The sequence below is a fragment of the Stegostoma tigrinum genome, chromosome 12 (genome assembly GCF_030684315.1).
Source record: "Stegostoma tigrinum isolate sSteTig4 chromosome 12, sSteTig4.hap1, whole genome shotgun sequence".
Classification (NCBI taxonomy): Eukaryota; Metazoa; Chordata; class Chondrichthyes; order Orectolobiformes; family Stegostomatidae; genus Stegostoma; species Stegostoma tigrinum.
This window is the reverse complement of record NC_081365.1, coordinates 15,568,373-15,590,136: the sequence shown is the minus strand read 5'-3', so window position 1 is coordinate 15,590,136 and position 21,764 is coordinate 15,568,373. Positions and strand designations below refer to the sequence as shown.

General features: G+C 42.3%; 1 protein-coding gene across 1 annotated transcript in view; it reads right to left on the bottom strand.

The window, feature by feature from the left end:
• The window catches only part of ripk4 (receptor-interacting serine-threonine kinase 4), a 61,548-nt gene that overhangs the window by 16,678 nt on the left and 23,106 nt on the right, over positions 1-21,764 (bottom strand). Inside the window, exon 2 of the mRNA XM_048541500.2 lies at positions 452-743. Within this exon, the coding sequence (XP_048397457.2) occupies positions 452-743 (292 nt within the window). The remainder of the gene's footprint in view (positions 1-451; positions 744-21,764) is intronic.

The following is a 21,764-nucleotide window of genomic DNA, read 5'->3' as shown; positions in this document are numbered from 1 at the left end:
CTACCAAAGCCATAGCTGGAAATTACTTGAAAAGGAAAAACATGTGCCTGTTTATGAAACAAGAGCAGAATGAATGAGATTAATTTAGAAAGTCCTGTCAAGGAGCCAACACAGGCACAATGGGCCATTTCATTGTCAATGTGTGTAGCCAACAATTTCACACAGAGCTGTTTCTCAACCTCAGCATTACTACTGGGGAAAAGTGTTGAGGTGACACAAGAACAAAAGGAGAGTGGATCTCAGGCAGTTAGACACATTTAGATTAACCAAATAGAGCACCTGCTGAATGATCAGAGGTTAAGTTCCACAAATGCTTGGGTTACACAGCTGGAAACAGCAAGAATGGGATTGGGTTTTGGACTGAGAGAAGGAAAAATTGGATTGCTTAACACAGCAAGAGAAGGGAAAATAAAAGCAGAAAATAAAACCCTTCCGTTAGATCTCCACTTACCTTGACATGATGGTGTGCATCCAGTAGTATATTTGCAGGTTTCAGATCGAGATGTAACAAGGGCGGGGACATGCAGTGTAGAAAATTCATGCCCACTGCAGTCTCATGGATGATACGGAAACGCAGTTCCCATGGTAACATTTCCGAGGCCAACAGTTTTTCCAGAGATCCAGTCTCCATATATTCCATGACCAACCCCACTGGATCCTTGCAGATGCCATACACTGGGAGTATGTAGCGGAATTTTGCCATTTCCATCTTCTTAGCCTCGTCTAGCAGCTCTGCGTTCTCTCTGCAAAACACAAAGGAACAAACTACTATTCTGATCTAACATCTGACTGTCATGTGGAAGAAGTTTGTTCAAAAGAGGTTTTTAATCACAGAGGGGAAGTCATAATTTCAACTCCGTACAGGAACCAATAAGCTGTTTTACTTTGGTTTGGAGATTGCAAGAACTGCAGAGGCTGGAATCAGAGTCAATATAGCATGGAACTGGAGGAACACAGCAGGTCAGGCAGCAGAAGAGGAGCAGGACTGGTCGATGTTTCAGGTCCTGATGAAAAAAAGATGGAAACCTGAAACATCTACTTTCCCACTCGTCATATGCTGCCTGACCTGCTGTGTTCCTCTGGCTCCACACTAACTTTGATTTGTACTTCTCCCAGTTTGTCTGGTTTTGGTTAATTTGCAAATAAGTCAAAAAAAGAGCTCAAGGTTAAACAGTAAGTACCAAACTGATATGCCACATTTGGCTTGAAAATTGGTGAAGCATAGATTCAACGGAACAATTGAGGCTTAAAGGATTAATTTAAAGCAGGTTTGGGTCTAAAATCTTGTACTTCCTCATATGAAGATTAATGGTTTATCCAGTTAAATGATTTAAGCTGATTAAAGGCCTTGATAGGATTGGGGAAAAAGCTATTTTCCCTTGGTCAGGAAGTCCAGGACAAATGTTTCCAGTTTTAAAATTCAAGCTAAGCATTCAGAAGGAGAAGGTGGTTGTCAGGAAGCACCCCTTCAGATCTGTAATGAATGGAATTTCCCCCAAAAAGCAGAGGCTACATGACAACTGAAAATTACAAAAGGCAGATTTTATTTTCTGTTAAGAGAAGTCGGAAAAATGTGACAAATTATACACAACGTAATTGAATACTGGAGGGCTCAACACTAAAGTCACTTACTCCTATGCAATGGAACTCCACACAATTAAAATCTACTCCCACTCAAGTTCAGGTCAAGGCCACTAGAAAGATACTAGATTGATTGCATTCGCCTTGGCCAGTTGCAATGTAAGCCTATAAGCCCCATGCTAAGTGAGATAATGTACACTACACCACATTTTGAACTGGGCTTTCGCAAATGTAAAGAAAGTAGTTCTGCTGCATAAATGTGACCAGTGTTTTACTAGAGAAAGTACAACTCTGTTCTGAATATTTCAGCAATAAACTAAGTGTTTCATAGATATTTCTAGATTAACATGTCTGAACAAGTTATGACACATATCTAGAGGAATGTTAACTTTGACCTGGGTGGAAGCATTGACTGCAATGTCACAACTGGATCCCTTCTCCCTGGTTCAGCAAGTAATGAAAGACAGCCACCAAGACTCTGATCACTATCTCATCACTTCTACTTAAGGTTTATAAAATCATGAGGGGCATTGATAAGGTGAATGGTCCTTCCCCAAAGGTGGGGAGTCAAAACTGATGGACATATTTTTTCAGTGAGAAGTGTAAGATTTAGAAAGGATGTGAGCGGAAACTTTTTTTAAACAGTGGTTTTTCACGTGAAATGAAGTGGGTGTACAGTTACATTTAAAAGACATTTGGATAAGTTCATGAATAGGAAAGGTTTGGAGAGATATGGGCCAAGCACAGGCAGGTGAAGCTCGTCTAGTTGGGAACATGCTTGACATGGACTGGTTGGAGATGGACTCAATGTGGACTACTTCCATGCTTTATGGCTTTATGACTCTCAATTCACTGAGACAATGTTGGACTCAGCTGAGACTCTGCTGACTTACCGTATTTGTGATCAAATCTGATGAACAGCAACGGTATTGTGGAATAGTTTGCACTTGTGAAGTGGTCACCAGATGAATGTACCCATTAGATTCTTGTACAAGAACTGAGTTGCACTTAAGTTTATCAAGAGTCCATCAAAATATATCTTCACACCCAACATGACATATTAGAGATAGACTATTGAGCAAGAACAATGTCTTCTGTTGACATAATCCAGAGACTGACTGGAGCCAGGGGGATGGAAGTTAGATCTCCAAGACAAGATTGCAACATGAAAACAAAACATGCATAGCAACCGGATCTTAAACTCCAGCAAAATGAAGTCTAATGTAAGCTCATCACATCATCATGGAGGTGTGTCAGTAAAAAGTCTGCATGCCTTCGGCAATTTTTTTTACTAGACCTGTTCTGTAGAATTGGCAGGACTATTCATTTCGAAAATAATGTAAATTTTGCTGCATCTATTCCCATGTTACATTAACAAGGTAGTTTTCTGGAGTGTGGGTAATTTTTAAACAGTGGTTGTGCTATTTAGTGCTGGTAAAAGGGATGTCAGCACCTTGTTTTATACAGAAATATGTACCACCAATCACGGTCACAACAATATTTACAACTTGCTCTTTGAAACAGCTCACAAAATCTGCGCTTGCAAAATAAACAATGATCCCAGTGTCCTATGTCCAAGATCTCCAAAAGCTGCGGCAAAGTTCAGAGATTTGCCAATCCCTCTTTTGAAGGAAGTCTCTGACACACTCAGGCAAGCTTTATGGTCACTAGTTGTTATTTACAGCTGCATTCCTCTTGTGACAAATACCCAACACCGTGACATTCCAAAACAAATGCATCGCATGTATCCAAATATGTCTTGAAGTCATTTAACCCAATGTTACTTTTTAACTTGCAGAGCCTGGGATTGAATCCTGCTTAGAATATTGGAATGAAAGATTTCTGATACTCTCGACAATGTCGGTCCTGCCTGAAATGACACTAGCTAGTTTTCAATCTTTGTAGGTTTTTTTGGGGTCAAATACCATTGCCAGTACATGACACCGTCTGACAGTTTCCTGAAATATTGGCTCAAACCAAAGATCGAGCTTTTGTTTTAAAGTTTAGTAGCAACACTAACATTTATATTGCGAGAACATTACAAACATGTACATAGTCTAGGGTTTGTGCTTACTGATGTTGCTGTACATTTCATACACATAACAGACTGACTGAACATGCTATGGTGACCCCACTGCACCAAGATAGTGACTGAGAATATGTAGATATATTTATACAAGGACATTCCATATCATTGTACCATTCGGAAAAAGCACACTGTCTATATAGTTTTAACATCTATGCAAAAACAACACTGACCTCACAACAAACAGACCCTCATCTGGCATTAAACTTCCAGTCCCTGTTCTAAAGGGCTATTAGATGACTGATGCAGGAAACCAGAGAAGTATCAGGCACCTTCTGAAGATTGAGATAAGATACACTGTTAGGGCGAAGCCTGAAGGAACTTTATTTTCTATCTAACCTGACCTTGGCGTGGGTTCATGATGTTGACACAAGATATATGTGATATTGGAAGCATGTCACAGCCCAGCATAAGAGCAGAAGGACTAAAGAAATAGGGAGTAGGCTATTTGACCCCCTCCCCCAAGCCTTTTCCAAATGAACATGGCTCATCTGAGGCCTCAATTCCACTTTTCTACCAGCCTAACATAGCCCTCAATTCCCTGTCTAACTTTTTCATTGAATGTACTCCATGAAACAGCCTTCATTGCTCTCTGGCTTAGGAAATCCAAAACAATGAATGACCCTCAGAAATGGAATTTCTCTTCATTTCCATCAAGTGGGAGATGCTTTTTTCTGAAATTCTATCCAATGGTTTTAGATCCACCTCCCCCACATCTCCAAGAGCCAACATCCACTTTGCATCCATCCTGTCAACATCCATCAGAGTCCTGTATACCTCAAAATCATAACGGCCAATGAGTTTTAGGTCTAACCTGCTCAACATTCCCTCGCAAATTAACTCTTCATCCCAGGAATCCACTTCATGAACCTTCTCTGAACTATCAAAGCAAGCATATTGTTCCTTAAGAGAAAAGGAGACCACAACAAAACCTCAACTGGATAAGCATCACAATTGCAAACAAAACAAAAATATACAAAGACAGTTACAGGATTTTAATTCAACACAAACTGCAGAGAAGATTCCATTTTCTTCTCTCTTGTGCTCATCATCTTACCCAGTTTCTACTAGGTCTAAGGTCCCAGTCAACACTGCATGCCCCACAACATAGATTAGCCAAAATAACGATCGCATTCAGACAGCAATATAAAAATTGACCATTGTGAGTAATGAAGATGTCACTTAGGTGTAATAGGAGCTAGTGTTCTGAGGTTATATGAAGCAACATTACAACATCATTGCAAGGAACCCTCATAGGACACAGAGTTTTACTTCCCCATTTTAAATTTGAGGGAACTTTCCCCACTTGCTTTTTCACCCTGCCAGCTCCCTAACTACTGCTGACTGCCCACCACAGGAAACAGATGTCCTGCAATGTTGTATATCAAGGAACATTGCGTGAGGTATAGGTATGTTTGGTTGGTAATACCTGATTCAGGACTTTAAGTGATTAATGTTCCCATGAAAGACCACTGACATGGCGTTAACTACAGATGCTTCATGATTGACAGTATTTTGAGCACCTTCTATTTTTATATCAATGGCATGAGACTTTCACTTGTATGAAATGGAGGTGTAATGACCAATTTTTCTTCATTTGTGGTGTGGGGCATCACTGGCTAGGCCAACATTTATTCCCCATCCCTAGTTGCCTTTGGGTAGGTGGTGGTGAGCTGCCTCCTTCAAATGCTGCAGTCCTCCGGCTGTAGGTTGCTAACAATGCCATTAGGGGAGGAATTCAATTCAACATTAACTGGAATCACAGCAGGCCAAACAGCATCAGAGGAGCAGGAAAGCTGACGTTCTGGGCCAAGACCCTTCTTCAGATTTTCTGAAGAAGGGTCTAGGCCCTAAACGTCAGCTTTCCTGCTCTTCTGATGCTGCTTGGCCTGCTGTGCTCATCCAGCTCTACACCACGTTAATCTCAGATTCTCCAGCGTTGGTAGTTCCCACTATCTCCTCTCATTAACTGGATTCATCTGTTTCTGTAATTATGTAACAAACCTCACTCGAACCTGCCATTGGCCACAAAACCCTTGAGCTGGAGAGTGATAAATAACCCAGGTTTCCTCCGTCCTGAAAGTTATCCATTGATATCAGCTGTAAAGTGTCTGAGTGCCTGATACCCAGGACTTGCACCACAAATCATAAAGATTAAGAATCAAATTGGTACCAAAGAGTGAATGCTTGCTCAAAGAAAATCAGTGTTGACACAATATCCCAACTCCATCTATTCAAAGATAATGGGAACTGCAGATGCTGGAGATTCCAAGATAATAAAACGTGAGGCTGGATGAACATAGCAGGCCAAGCAGCATCTCAGGAGCACAAAAGCTGACGTTTCGGGCCTAGACCCTTCATCAGAGGGTGATGAAGGGTCTAGGCCCGAAACGTCAGCTTTTGTGCTCCTGAGATGCTGCTTGGCCTGCTGTGTTCATCCAGCCTCACATTTTATTATCTCCATCTATTCAAAGGCCAGTTTATTTTTCTTGCTGCTTTTCAGAAGGTTTAATGCTCATGTTACACATTATTGCCAATAATGTGCTCTCATGAAAGTCAAGTCAGGACCTGGTTTTCAATAGGAATTTTTGTTTTTCAATCAACAACTTGTATTGATATTTATAAGCCTTTAACATAATAATATCCTGAGGCAATTCACAGGAGTGTTTTGGAGCAGAATTTGATACCAAGCCACATAAGGAGAAACTGGGCCAATAATTAAAAAGTATGTTTAAAAACAAAGGAGAATCAAAAGGAAGAAAGTGAAGAGGTGTAGACCAATGGTTTGCAATTCCAACATGGGTTCAAATCCCACGCTAGAGCAGCATTTACTATCCATGCACAATTGAGGGACGAGTTAATAAATTCCAACTCCACTATCTGAGGAAGGGTCATTAGATCAGACGATTAACGTTTTGGATCCAATTAATAACAATGATGGCCCTCACCATCAAAGAGCCAATGTGGAATTTTCCCTTCACGGATGCTGCCGGACATGCTGAGTTTTTTTAGCAACTTGTCTTTTGTTCCCGATTTACAGCATCTGCAGTTCTTTCAGTTTTTGTTTACTATCTGCCATGGCAGGTTTCGAATCCAGCTCTGGAGTGCCTGGATTAATTGTCTCATGATGAGAAACCTTTCCCATTATTGGCATCATGCAATGTTTAAACATCATGCACACACAATACACTGAAAACCCAGTTGTGAGAGAGAAGGATAGGTCTACATTGTAGGTTACAACAACTTTACCACTTTCAAAGAAATTGCACAGCTTGTGCTCTTAACCAAGCCAAGATGTCAAGAATTTGATCAATGTGGGGTGAAAGATTGCAAAAAAAAAATCTAGGCCTCACATATAAGGAGTACACACAGTCTAATTGCCAGCACCTAAGAAAACGTTACAAAACAAACATCAACACAATACAAACCAGAGGGAGGAAAATAAAAAGAAAATAGTTCAACCCAGGAACTGACCAATATAAGACTTTCTTTACAGGTGCCACTTTTAGACTCCAGTACAAGGATCTAACACGATGATAAATACCATAGGAGAATCATCATCTCCAAGCCCCACACCATCCTATCTTGACTATACAATCACCACTCAAATAGTCCTGAGTGCACAAAGGATCACATGTCCAACCACTTCTGGATTGTCAGTTGGGTTTAGTGTACTTAGAGTCATGTTCTTTACAGGAACATTGAACTTGTACATGCATTACCCATGTTCCAACTCAACAAAACATGTAAGACCATTTGAGATAATGGAAACTGCAGATGCTGGAGAATCCGAGATAGCAAAGTGTGGAGCTGGATGAGCACAGCAGGCCAAGGAGCATCTTAGGAGCACACAAGCTGACATTTCAGGCCTATGCCCTTCATCAGAAGCTTGAAATTCATCATCATTTGAAAACACGAGCTTTTGTAGTCTTATTCCTTCTTCAGGAGGAAGACTCCAAAAGCTCGTGTTTTCAAATAAACCTGTTGGGCTATAACTTGGTGTCATGTCATTTCTGACCTTATCCACCCCCGTCCAACACCAGCACCTCCACATCCCAAATAATCTTGGCAGTTAACTCTCAATTAGCAATAATTGCAGCATTCTCCATGGCAATGCCTTTACAAGTCAGCACTTATTGGTCAACCCTCCTATCAGCACTCTCCTCTCACATAGTATGAAATGCTTGTTTTCCCCTTAAATGGATAGTCTTGTTAATTATCCTGATAAGTGAGACAAAAAAGATTCAACAAAAATGTGTCTCCTTCTAGGGGTATCACTATTCCCTCTTCAAAGCTGGGGAAGTTTGCTATTTCATACACAAGGTTCAAAGGTAATTCCCCATCAGCGCTCCTCTTAGGGCAGTTAGGAGATGGACCATAAGCTGCTTCTCAACCACATTGAATTTTATAATACCCTATCAGAATGAACCCAAGTTGAACCCGCCCTGTTCTGTGTCTAACCTGCTTTTATACCCTATTTTGTGTGCAGAGATGATGTTATTTGTATATTTCAAGCATCAGACATTGTATTTGCCCGTGGGAAAAGAGTACCAAAACTAGTATACATCAATATCACTAAAAAATGGTATTATAAATCAGAATCTCTGCCTCCCAGGCACCCTCATCATAATTTTTTTTCAATTGCCCTCTCACTACTAGGAAGTTTACGACTCCACATTGGCACTTTGATGGTGAGGGCCATCATTGTTATTAATTGGCTCAGACGATTATTGTTGGGAAGCTGTGACTTGGGAAACGTGCCATTGTTCCAGAAATACAGCAAATGAATTGTTGTTTCCCCCAGCTTTGTCTAATTTGTGAAATCATGTAGTACATCACTTAAAGGAGCAGCTTTACAATGTTGCACAACTCATTATTTTTAATGGCACTGGACCATTTTATATAACATTAGGAGATAGTAAGGGCTGCAAATGCTGGAAGTTAGAGTCGATAAAATGTGGAGCTGGAGGAGCACAGCAAGTCAGACAGCATCAGAGGAGCAGGAAAGTCGACATTTCAGGTCTGGATCTTTCATCAGGGTCAATTTAAGCTATTACATGGTGGCAATTAAATTGGAATAGTGACACCTTGCTTTTGAAATTGCGCCTATCTGGATGGCACAAGAAATGTAAGCAGCATAACATATGTTGTGGTTTTAGTCACCAACCTTTATTTTGGTAACCATTTTAGATTTGGCCAATCGAGTCCATACCAAACCTGAAGACCATTCCACCCAATCCCTGTAACTCAATATTTCCTGATGGCTAATCCACCTCACATTCACATCTTTGGGCTGAGGGAGAAGGAACCCCACACAGACACTGGAAGAATGCACAAACTCCACACAGACACTCAGGAGCGGAATTGAACCCGAGTCTCTGGTGCTGTGAGGCAGCAATGCTAACTGTTGAGCCATCATGGTGACATTTGGTAAACAACAGCCATTAAACAGCACCTCCCAACAAGTGTTTTGCTGTGTAGAAAGTGATTTTGCCAGTGTCAATTTACATCCAGCTTTCCCACCAGTCTCTTGGCGTACTCCAGAGAACACAACAAGTCTTCACAGAGCACCTTTAATTGAACTAAAACAAAACTCACAGGTGCACTGAAAATAAGATTTGACATCAACTCACACAAAGGAGATTAATAAAAGCAGATGAACAAAAGCTTGATCAAGAGGTGGATTTCGAAGAGAGCCTTAAAAAGGGGAAAGCAGGGGTGGCGCTGTTTAGATAGGAATTTCAGCATATAACCACCTAGTCAGCTGAGGGCATGTTACCAACAGTACACCAATTAAAATCAGCAGGTTTTAAATTGCTTGAATTCAGAAGATCACAGAAACATCAAAAAAAAAGGTTTTGGTCTGAAGGATGTTATAAAGCTAGGGGCAGTCTGGGCCAGAAAGTAGTTTAAAAAACAAGGATCTAAATTTGAAAAATGTAGGGATTGCTTCACCAGGAACCAATGTTGCTCAGTGGAATGAGTCAATGGGTTGGTATTATAGATTCTACATTTCAGATTCCTTCGTTAGACCAAGAAAATCAAAGTTTTAAACCACCAAATCAACATTAATGCCCACCAGTGCCCACAGTTAGTAGCCTCCATATCTCAGTCAGAGATTCTGGGTTTAAGTTCGGCTCCAAACGAATTGAGCAGAAAGCGTAAGTGAGCTGCACCATTTACAGTATTATCTCTTAGGCAAGTCATTAAACTGAAAGATGAAGAAATGTGTGATCATTTTTGAAATTTGGATTGTTGTGAAAAACATGGGTATATATAACATATGACGGATGTGTTGCGCTTAGTTTTAAAGTAACAGGTCAGAAAGTTGTTCTGGAGTAGTCACATTAATATAGCAGTTCCGAGAAGATATGTGACTGTCTTCAAGACTTGGGAAATCCACAGAATGTATAAAGGGTTTATACATTTGGGCTTATGACAGACAGTATAAACACATCAAAACATTAGTTTTGCTTTCAGTTAATTTCAGAAAAAAATAAAAGGGCTTTGAGAAAGATCAAGGACGGAGTTCAATGCAAGTTCTAGCTCCCCCCCCCAGCCACCAGAGTTTAGTTCAATTCAATGGGAAAAAAAATCACTGCAGGAACAGTGTCTTTTTCTTTCAAGTTTGCGCAACTTTTGGTAGATCGTCAGGTTATTAGGAATGAAAAGTTCAGAATTGTGAAAGGCTCATGCTGTTAAGACAGAATTGAAAATTGTCCTAAGCTGTTAGACTCATGCAAAGAAAGTAAATGGAGTCAGTTAAATAGAAATTTAAAGAGTTGAAAGAGGGGAATAAGTTCTCTGGAGCCATGGATAGTTTTGGGAAATAGGTTGAAAATTTGTTTAAATATTTGCCTTAAGATATACATCATATAGAGCTAGAGGTTGTTTCCCAAGAAAACAATCTACATCCTTTTGTAGAAGGACAACTGCAGCCTCGTGTGAATGTTTCATAGAATCCCTACTGTATGGAAACAAGCTATTTGGCCTATCAAGTCTGCACTGACCCTCCAAAGAGCACCCCACCCAGACTCGGCTCCACATCCTATCACTGAAGTCATTTCAACACAGAAGCCAGTGTCAGATCACCAATTCACCCTTTATTTACACATGGAGAGTCCTACAAATTGATTCCGGTCTCCTCAGAACCAGGTCTGAGTGAACACAAACTGACATTACTGTTGTTATTTCTCCCCCATCACCAAGCCAACCTTTATTTACATGCGCACAGCGTACTGGCTGTGACCAGCCAGTTCAATCACTCCCTTAAGTCAGGAGACTCTGAATCCCATGTTTAGACACCCCTGTTTATATCTGTTAGTCAGGACTCCCTGATTGAGGCTGTTAACCTGATCCAATCAGGGAACTCATTCTATGGAGGTCCACGTGGCTGACCTCATTCCTTTCACTACATCCCCCCACCCTTTCAGTCTGAGGACATAGGCAGATTTGTTTTTTTGTAGCTCCTCATGGGGTGTTTTAGTACCAGATCAGGTTCTCTCAACTCTGCCTCTGATATGGGCAGCTTGCGATGCACAGTAGCTCATCTCTTCCACCTGGAGTATTGAAGAAATTCATTCTCATCTTCATGAGGCAAAGGCATTAATGCAGTGACATCAGCTAAGTCCATCTCAGATTCCAAGGTATCTTCAATGCTTGGAGTGAGAACCCACAGGTTCCAGAACAGACAGAAATGCAATGGAGGATGTGTGAGTGATAATGGGAACTGCAGATGCTGGAGAATCCAAGATAACAAAGTGTGAAGCTGGATGAACACAGCAGGCCAAGAGGCATCTCAGGAGCACAAAAGCTGACGTTTCAGGCCTAGACCCTTCATCAGACAGAAATGCAGTGGAGGAGCCAGGCATGTTCCGTTCCTGCACCATTTGCAGCTTTCATTTGGTCCATATGCTTGTCCAGGACCATCGCACCTATCCAAATCTTAGGACATCACTGGGCCTGACCTTGCATCAGCCATGCCGGGCCATTCCCGTGGTTCCTACACCAAATTTCTTCCCCAGAAGTAAACTGTCTCTCTCACTTAACAGATTCTTGTGTCCGATATTGACCTTTCTAATGCCACTTCACCCTCTCTCCTCCCCACCAATATCTGCGAAGATCAGTCTAGTGTGGAGGGTTCTCCCCATTAATAACTCTGCTGGAGAAGTGGTGTTACAATCAAATAGGAACCAGGACAGTTTGGTATTGAATGAACATAGAACAGTACAGCCACTTTGGCCCGTGATGTTGTGCCAACCTATTATCGTACCTGAAGATCAAACTACCCTGTACTCTTCATTTTACTAGGAACAGCTGTAAGCTGTTTCGTTAAGCCGACCTTCAAAGCTTCAATGGCTCTTTCAGCCAGACCATTGGGTGATGGATGATATGGAAGTGTCCCTGTATGAAAAATACTATTCAAACTTTAGGAAATGCTCAAACTCCCAGCTGAAAAACAGCGGCCTGTTATCTGTAATTAACACTTGCATCTGTATGTTGCAAAAGATGCACAGTTTTTCTATAATTGTCCCCGTGTTTTAAGAATGAACTGTATGCACACCCAGCCATTTTGATTGGCATCCACAATGACCAAGAACATTGAGCCCATGAAAGGGCCTGCATAGTTGACATGTAAAACGAGTCCACGGTTTACCCAGCCATTTCCATACATGTGGGGGAGCTGTTGGCAGTAACTTTTATCCTTGTTGGTTCTCTGATCACTGTGCCACCAACACAGCATCTAGTCCTGGCCACCACACATAACATGTCACCAACATCTTCATTTTGGAAACCTCTGGATGACCCTGGAGTTCAGCCAGTATCTGGTGGCGACCTTTGTTTGGGACAATCTCTCATGCTCCCTATAACAACATTCCATCCTCTTCTGTGATCTTTTCTCTCTGGGTCCAAAAATGTTTCAATTCTGGCTGTGACAGCCCTTTGGTGCAGAACGATCTGGTCCTGTTGGTGATGGGGGAAACCAGAGTTTGATATTGTCAGCTGGGACTATAAGTGTGTCCGGAAAATTTAAAACCATTACAGATTCTTCCAGTCGCGGTACCCACGGGGGTATTTCTGCCAGTGGGGTGGGGCAGCTCAATACTTGGTCTCCCAAGTAGTAGGTGTTCTAACTTATATTTATATGCACTTAGTATTAGATCTCATTGCTGAATTCAGACTGAATTCATGGATGGCACTGCCTGGTCCTCTTAATACCTACCATGGCTCTAAAAAGGTCTATCATTACAAATTTACATCTGTAAATGTATTGGTGAAACTTTGCAAGCACACATAGCTCATGCCCAGCTTCATGGAGGATAGTGTCCCATGGCAGCTTTGTGTGCAAGTCCTCTGAGCATTGGCGACATGTCCAGGTGTAAAAAAAACTGTTGTTTACCATTTGTTTTAAATCTTTACAAGCCAACCTATCAGGCTTCACAATCAGTATGACCAGTGCAGTCCATTCCACAAACTGAGCTTGTTTAATGATTATAAAATGTGAGGCTGGATGAACACAGCAGGCCAAGCAGCATCTCAGGAGCACAAAAGCTTTTGTGCTCCTGAGATGCTGCTTGGCCTGCTGTGTTCATCCAGCCTCACATTTTATTATCTTGGAATCTCCAGCATCTGCAGTTCCCATTATCTCTTGTTTAATGATTCCTTCGTTTCCCAGCCTCCTGATTTCGGTCTCTACTTCTCCCCACAAGGCAAGTGGCACTGGGCGGGCCTCGCAGATTCATGGAATTGCTTCCAGCTCAACATGCAAGGTGGCCTGGTGTCCTTTGATTGTCCAGAGACATCCTGATAAATGTTCGGGTATTTATTTTCGTGCAGCCATTTTCTAATCGAAAAATGTTGAGCCAATCCAGGTGAATCACTTTTAGCCAATTTCATCCTATCAAGCTTGGGCCCAAGGCTTTTACTACAATCATTGGTAACTGAGCCAGCTGCTTCCCATAAGAGATCAGAACCGAAGATGTTCCCTTATTCTACAAATGAGTCCCCAGGTGTAGGTTCTCAGTCTGGCCCAGGTCTTGAACAAACTTAAGGGTTGGAGTCCAGAGCAAATTTTGTGAAAGACTGGTTCTGCAATCACTGAAACAGCCACCCTGGTATTGACCTCCATGAGACCTGGGTGACCATTTTACCAGAAATTTATTTGATTGGTTCTGGGTTTGGATGTTGCTAAGCAATTTCAATGTTCCAAAGCAGATGTGGGTGGATGTTCAAGGGTGTGCACTGCCCTGGATATCAGCCTACAAGTTCTCTTATTTAATTTAGATCTGGTGGGATGTACTGACAACCAGATGCTGTCACCAACTACAATGGCTCGCCAGCATGGATCCTGAAGAAATTTTTAACCATTTGGCCGAGGCTTGACTTTGTTTTGTGATTTTTGCCTTGGGCTGACCTAGAGTCCCTGTGTTCTAGATGTGTCCTGAGTGAGCCTATGCAAAAGCCTTCACTCAAGTGGAGCCCCCACAGCCCCCCCAAGCTCAGTCAGGTTGGTAAGGGTGTCCACTTCCTTTGGAATACCACGTAACTGATATGCTCACCTTGCCAGGTTTCTCAATGAAGATGACAGTTGTGGGGCCTGTTTGAAGTCCTGTTGGTCTTCACAGCTATTCAGCATTTTTGCATGGTTCCTTCATTAATCCCAAATGCCAAACCACGTCTCAGCATCTCATTAAGGGTTAAACCAAAGTCACATGCTTCTGCCAGACATCTTAATCTAGTCAAAAATCCCAATACAGATTCCCCAGTTCTTGAATTGCAAGCAAAACAGAAAACATCTCAGAATTAGAGGAGGCTTCGAGCTGTAATATTCCTTAATTGAATCCTTCAACTCTTGGAAGGATTTAGTATGTCGTGCTCAGTGAAAGTTAGGCTCCTAGGAACCGAGAAAAGCAGTTAAGGACAATTACTCGCTGCTTTCCTTCAGCTCCAGTGTCCTTTGCCTGGAAAAAAATAATGTGTTTTTTCCATATATTGAGCCTAGTCTTCAGTGACAGGATTGAACAAGTCAAGCTTCCCAAATAATGGCATGATGCCAGAAATACTTACCCCAACTCAAAGATGTCTGTAGTGAATGAATTTCTTCAGGAGATTGCTTTGCTCTCGTTGCCACTGAAAATGACTCCACAGAAGCTGGTATCCCATCACCAAATTACCCTTCATTTATAGAACTTCTGACACTCCTGTTTGTATCTGTCAGCTAGAGCTCTCTGGTTGAGCCAGATTAACATCTCCAGTCAGGGAACTCATTCTATGAGATCTACCTGGCTGACCTTGTTGCACCTGTGACCCCACATATTCAATGGATAAAACACCTTTAAAAGTAATTTGTTGATGGCCCTGGGCACTAACTGGCAAAGACGCATGGCCAATCCACCTAACCTGCACATCTTTGGAGTGTGGGAGGAAACTGGAGTGCCAGGAAACCCACGCAGACACAGGAAGAATGTCTGTGTGGTGTTTGCACAGTCATAGAAGGCTGGAAACAAACCCTGAGTCACTAGTGCTACGATTGAACAATGCTGACCACTGAACTAACCACAATGACTGGTGGCAGGGTAGTCACTGACAGTGAACTAAGCAAAAATAAATCTACTTAGCCAGTTTTCATTCTGAGCTCTGGCATAGCCAGTATTGCCATCAGCTGGCATATAAAAGATACCCTGACATATTTTGAAGTATACTTATTTGACCAGCAGTCAGAGCAAATAATCTGGTGATTATCGTGTTACTATTTGTGGGAGCTTACACGGTATAAAGTTTGCTGTCCTTCCTGTTGTTTTGCAACAGTGATTGCACTTCAAGAGTAATTTGTTGATTGTAACATTGGAACATCCTGAGGTTGTGGCTGACATTACAAAGAATTGGAGTTGGGAGGTCACGTTGTAGCTGCACAGGACATTGTTTAGGCCACTTTTGGAATACTGCTTTCAGTTCTGGTCACTCTTCTATAGGCAAGGTGTTGTAAAGCTTGAAAGTGTTCAGAAAAAGTTTACAAAGATTCTGCCAGGTTTGGAGAGTTTGAGCTACAGAGAGGGGTTGAATAGGCTGGGGCTATTTTCCCTGGAACATCGGAGGCTGAGTGGCAACCTTATATAAATTTATAAAATTGTGAGGAGTGTGGATAAGGTGAATAGACATGGTTGGTGGAGGTGGTGGGGGTGGTGAGGTGGGGGGGTGGGGGTGGTGAGGTGGGGGGGTGGGGGTGGTGAGGTGGGGGGGGGGTGGGGGTGGTGAGGTGGGGGGGGGGTGGGGGTGGTGAGGTGGGGCGGTGAGGGTGGTGAGGTGGGGCTGGTGAGGTGGGAAGGAAAGAGGCCAAAATTTGAAAGCATAGGTTTAAGGTGAGAGGGGAAAGATTTAAAAGGAACCTAAAGGGGCGACTTTTGCACACAGGGGGTGGTAAGTGTATGGAATGAGCTGCCAGAGGAGGTGATAGAGACTGGTACAGTTACAACATTTAAAAGGCATCTGGTTGGGTATAGGAATAGGAAGGGTTTAGAGGGATGTGGGCCAAATGGGACTAGATCAATGTAGAATATCTGTTTAGCAAGGACAATTTGGACTGAATGGTCTGTTTCAGTGCTGTTCCTCGCTATGGCTGTAAATAAAAGTCAGCCTTTAGTGTGTTTAAGAATGTGGAATTTGAGAAAGCCTTGGAAATTGGGAAACTTTTACAATCTGTAACAGATGTTTTTGCTGCTGCTGCAGCACTTAAAATTCTGGGATTAATTTTGCACCCCTTGAGGTAGCATAATATCAGGAAATTTTCCTAAATTAATCTTGGGGACACAGCCATTGTAACATGCTAAGGGATGTTCACGCAAAGTGCTGTGTGTGCACCACAAACAAGGACATGGGACAAGTGCAGAAAATTGGGATTAGCACGCTTTTAGTGGTAGTTTTATCAGAGTGGATTCGATGGGCCGAAATGGCCTTTTCTGAACTGCATGAGTCTATGAATAACAACATTTGATTTAAATTTTCTCAACGTTTTCCATTGGATATTTGTCTTCCACCTTGATTTTGTGTGTCTTTGGATGTGTTCAAGAGGTGTATCCAACTGGCATCGCATGGAACCATGAACATGTTAACAGTTTAGTGGGATTTTGTCTTTCTGACTAACCACCAGAATCATAGAACATAACAGCACAGTACAGGGCCTTCGGCCCGCGATGTTGTGCCGAACTGTCATACCGATCTCAAGCCTACCTAACCTACACTATTCTACGTACGTCCATATGCTTATCCATCATAACAAGATAAAACCTTACTCCTCACTCACTCCCTCACAGTGTCACATAAATGCAAGTCATTGCTGGCAGCTATTGCTTCGGCTCGAAAAGCACACTTGACAGCAGCAAACCCTCCCATCAACCACCGATTCCACTTCTGTTCTTCCAAAAACATCTCCCCGTCACAAACAGCATTCAAATCTCGGCACTGGGCCAAAGACACCATTTTGCCCACATGTAGCTATTGCCATTAGTACAACAAGTGCATTGCAGAAATCCTTGATGTTATTATGTCCAATGGGCTTCTGACTGCCGTGTGGCTGGTAATCAACAGTAGTCACGCACATCAGTTTACTGATTAACAGCCACGCAGAGATGTACATGATATATACTTCCCGTTCCAACATGCCCAATCTCGCACTCTTCTCTCATTAAACTTTGACTAATGTTCCTCAACTCAACCTGCTCGAGTGGCCCCAGTTCATTTGCACACGGGAATTAACATAGTTAAAACTTAGATCCACTACAGCTTAATTAAGAAGCCACCTACGTAGAAGGGAAGCACTCAGCAGCAAGCGTGTGCAAATTCCGAGGAGATTCTAAGGCACGGGGTAGCTTCCCTACCTCTGAGCTGGAAGGTCCACATTCAAGTCCCACCTGCCCCAGAGATGTGTCACAACATATCTAAACAGGTCGATTAAAATAAAACAATTACTATCCACCAAAATTCAAAGCAGTCTGGTTAATGAGCACCAACGGATTGTAAAAAAGGGAGTCTCGTGGCACAGTGATAGAGTCCCTACATCTGAACCAGGAGGCCCAGGTTCAAGACCCACTAGCTCCAGAACCATGCAATAACATCTCTGAACAGGTTGATAGGAGAATATCTGTTGATGGCAAATTTATTCTAAGGCGCGGTCGCAGTGTCCCTACCTCAGGGCCAGAACATTCAATTTCATGCCCCGCCACCTTTCCCAGAGCTGTGGCATGAGTCAGCTTCTTGATTAGTAAAAGGAATATGGGGAAAGAGCAAGAAAACAAGTGTGGGAAATGCTGGATCATCTGTGAATATACTGAATGGCGGAGTAGGCTCGAGAGGTCGAACAGCCTACTCCTGTACCCATCGCCTCTATCTGAATAGGTCGATTAAAATAACTATGCCAGATTTCACCCTAAAGTACAAGTCATTGAGGTCTACAGCATAGGAAAAAGCCCTTTGGCCAACCAAGTCTATGCCAGTCAAGCATTGCTCCAAGGTTAACAGTACCATACAGCACAGAAACAGACCCATCAGCCCAACCAGCCTGCGGTGACATAGTTCCTTGAAAGTGAAATTGCAGTTAGGCAAGGCAGTGAAGAAAGCTTTTGGCATGCTTGCCTTCACTGGTCAGAGCACTGACTGCAGGAGAGCGGACATCAGTTTGCAGTTTTACAGGACATTGGTGAGGCCACTTTTACAATAATGCGTACAATTCTAATCTGTAGAAAAGGATGTTGTTAAACTTAAGAAAATGCAGAAAAGATTTGCAAAGATGCTTCCAGGACATCTGCGCTGACCAGATATCCTAAATCGACCTAGTCCTATCTGCCAGCATTTGGCCCATATCCCTTTAAACCCTCCTACTCATACTCTCCAGATGCCTTCTAAATGTTGTAATTGTATCAGCCTCCACTACTTCCTCTGGCAGCTCATTCTACACATGCACCACCCTCTGCATGTAAAAGTTGCACCTCAGATACCTGTTAAATCTTCTCCCTCTTAGCTTAAAACTATACCCTGGAAAAAGACATTGGCAGTTCATCCTATCCATGCCCCTCATGATTTTATAAATCTCTGCCAGGTCAAAGGCTTAAAAGAAAAAAAAAACCCAGCCCATTCAGCCTCTCCCTATATTATTCAAACCCTCAAACCCTGATGACACCCTTCTAAGTGTTTTAATTAAGCCATCTAAATTCCAACAGAAATGAACTTCACCTGTCCAACTTTTCCTCATTCTGGAACATCTCCATTCCTCTTAATCTCATCGAAAATGCCAGTCTTACCTCTAGGTTTACTCCTAAGATTTGTACGCTATCCCTTCCTGTCTAAGCATCATGTCTTGTATCAATATCTTTTCCATTGACTTGGACTCAATGCTTTGAAATATTAACCTTCCTAAATGTGATCTCTTGCTTCCTCTGTTTAAGTTTAGCATCCTGTTCACTTCACTCGTTATGTGGCTTGCAAGAACACCTGCCTGAGCACAGGTTAGGTGGAGACTGTGCTGCATGGAGAGTCCCTTTCCTCCCATGCCCTACAAACCAGAACTCACTTCTCTCACCCCAATCATTGAGCCAAGGATTCTTCAATCCGGCTCCTGATTGCTCCTCACTGCCCTGCCAAACTCCAGCCATGTCCCACACCAAAACCTGCACACAAGTGATTCAGAGAGATGCATAGTCCACAAGTCGTCATTGTAAACAGCCATTCTAAAGGAATCCCATTCTGTAGACCAAAGCCAGCCAGCAGCAGCTCATATTTCATTTTGTTACCATTCACATTTTAAAGTCAACTAATAATGTCCAAACTTCAAATAAAAATGAGAAACAGCTAGGTAAATTAATCAATAAATTTCAAAAGTGCCACTGGCAGGCTTGCGTTTTACCCAAGTGGCTGTAGAACATTTGAAGAACTCTTAACCAAAAAGCAGTCAATTTTACCGTGCAGCGATTGAGTTATATTAATGTAATCTAATCATTGTAATTAAACAGATCAGAGATACCCAGGCATTACATTTACATGTTATACAAGGGCAGAAATCAGTTGGCCAGTTCTTTCGTCAGGGAGTAGAGGCTCTTTAGAGACAGCCAACACATGTGGTGAGTGTTGAATTTCTTCCAAGGGGAGAGAAGTTTGTGTTTCTGGCAGACATCACCTTAAACCTCAGTGGGACGTCTCCTATTATGTAAATTAGGCCAGTGTGACTCCATGGGCTAGTTCTGATCACCTAGGGGCCATTTTCCAATTTGGCAGTTTCTAATTTGTCTATCCCAAGTGATTGTCTGGCTACAGACGGAGTGGGGAATGTCAAGTCATACATGGAGTATCGCAATTACATAGGACAGTCTCTCGCTATCAGACATGTCCTTACATTTGTCAATAGAGAAGACAGCGCCAAGCAGTGTGCCCTTTTTGAAATACCTGCTAATTTGCTCATTTATTATTCGGAGATATGAAAAAAATATTCTACTGTCTTTTGCCAGCTGCAAATGTAACTGCCCCATGATTTTAAAATTTCTTCCCTGGAGTGTCAATTTTTCCCAAAAAAATTCACTGTATTCAGTTTTGTCTTTTCACATGCAAGGTTTCAACTATTTGTTCCATGGTAACAGAATGGCTGCTGAATAAATGTAAGGACACAAGTAGATCTCACCCCATCAATCTTGCTTCCCCTGTTCAATTATCTCCTGGCTGATAACCCATCCAGTTCACTAATGTCCTTTAGGGAAGGAAATTTGTCATCCTTTACTGATCTGGCCTATATGTCACTGATTGAGATAGTAAGAACTGCCGATGCTGGAGAGTCTGAGATAACAAGGTGTGGAGCTGGATGAACGCAGCAGGCCAAGCAGCATCAGAAGAGGAGGAAAGCTGATGTTTCGGGTCAGGGCCCTTCATACATCCCAGTTTTTCACCATTTTTAAAAAAAATCTGTTTTTCACAAGTGCATAAATTCAAAATGAACCACATTGTTCTACATCTGCCATGTACTTGCCCCCTCATTCAATTTTTCTAAATCATAGGGAAGCTTTCATGAATCCTTCTCACAAACCACAATCCTGCCCAAACCTGGGAAAGTTTCATTTGGCTTCCTCATCCTTGTCATTTAGTTTATTGTGAATAGCTGACCAAGCACTGATGCTCATGATACACCACGTATCACTGCCTGCCACTCAGAAAAAGACACACTTCTGAAGAAGGATCCCGACCCGAAAGGTCAGCTTTCCTGCTCCTCTGATGCTGCCTGGCCTGCTGTGTTCCTCCAGCTCCACACTGTGCTACGTGTCACTGGTGGTTGATTAACTCATTTGGCTGGATTGCAATGCAGAAATGATGCTAACAGCACAGGTTCAATTCCTGCACTGGCTGAGGTTACCATGAATGTCCCTACATTCTCAACATCTCTCCCTGTCTGATGGTGACCCCCAGGTTGAATCACCACCAGTTGTCTCTCTCTGATGAGAGAGCAGCCCTAACATCTGGTACATCTATGGAAGCTATTGTATGTCTGTCCAGACCTAAAGCATTACAGTTAACTCTTAACTGCCCTCTGCAATAAATGCTGGCCAAGCCAGTTATATCCAAATCCCATAAAATGATTGAAAAAAACATAGCTTTAACATATCTTCTCTTTTGACCCCTGCTGGAGGCAAACTCACATTGGTGATGGCAACAGTGTGATCCAAACCAACACCATCAAAACGACAGATGACAAAGTGTGGAGCTGGATGAACACAGCAGGACAAGCAGCATCTTAGGAGCTAGGGTTAATAAGAGCTGCATCTAGCAAAATTACCCTGCTGGAGGCAAACTCATATCACCAGGTATGCTCCCCCTGGATTTATAGGTCGAAAAATCAAATTATTAGTTATGTTACAAAAGCCCCTTTCACAGTCAACAAGTCCTGGAGTGATACTCAAACCCAGAACTTCTGGTTCAGAGATATGCACCACACTGCATCCACAAGACTTTCAAAAACAAAAAAAAAAGTGGTTTAAAGAGTTAAAACAGAAATTGCTGGAAAATCTCAGTAGATCTGACAACATCTGTGGAGAGAAATCATTTGACAATATTTCAGGTCCAGTGA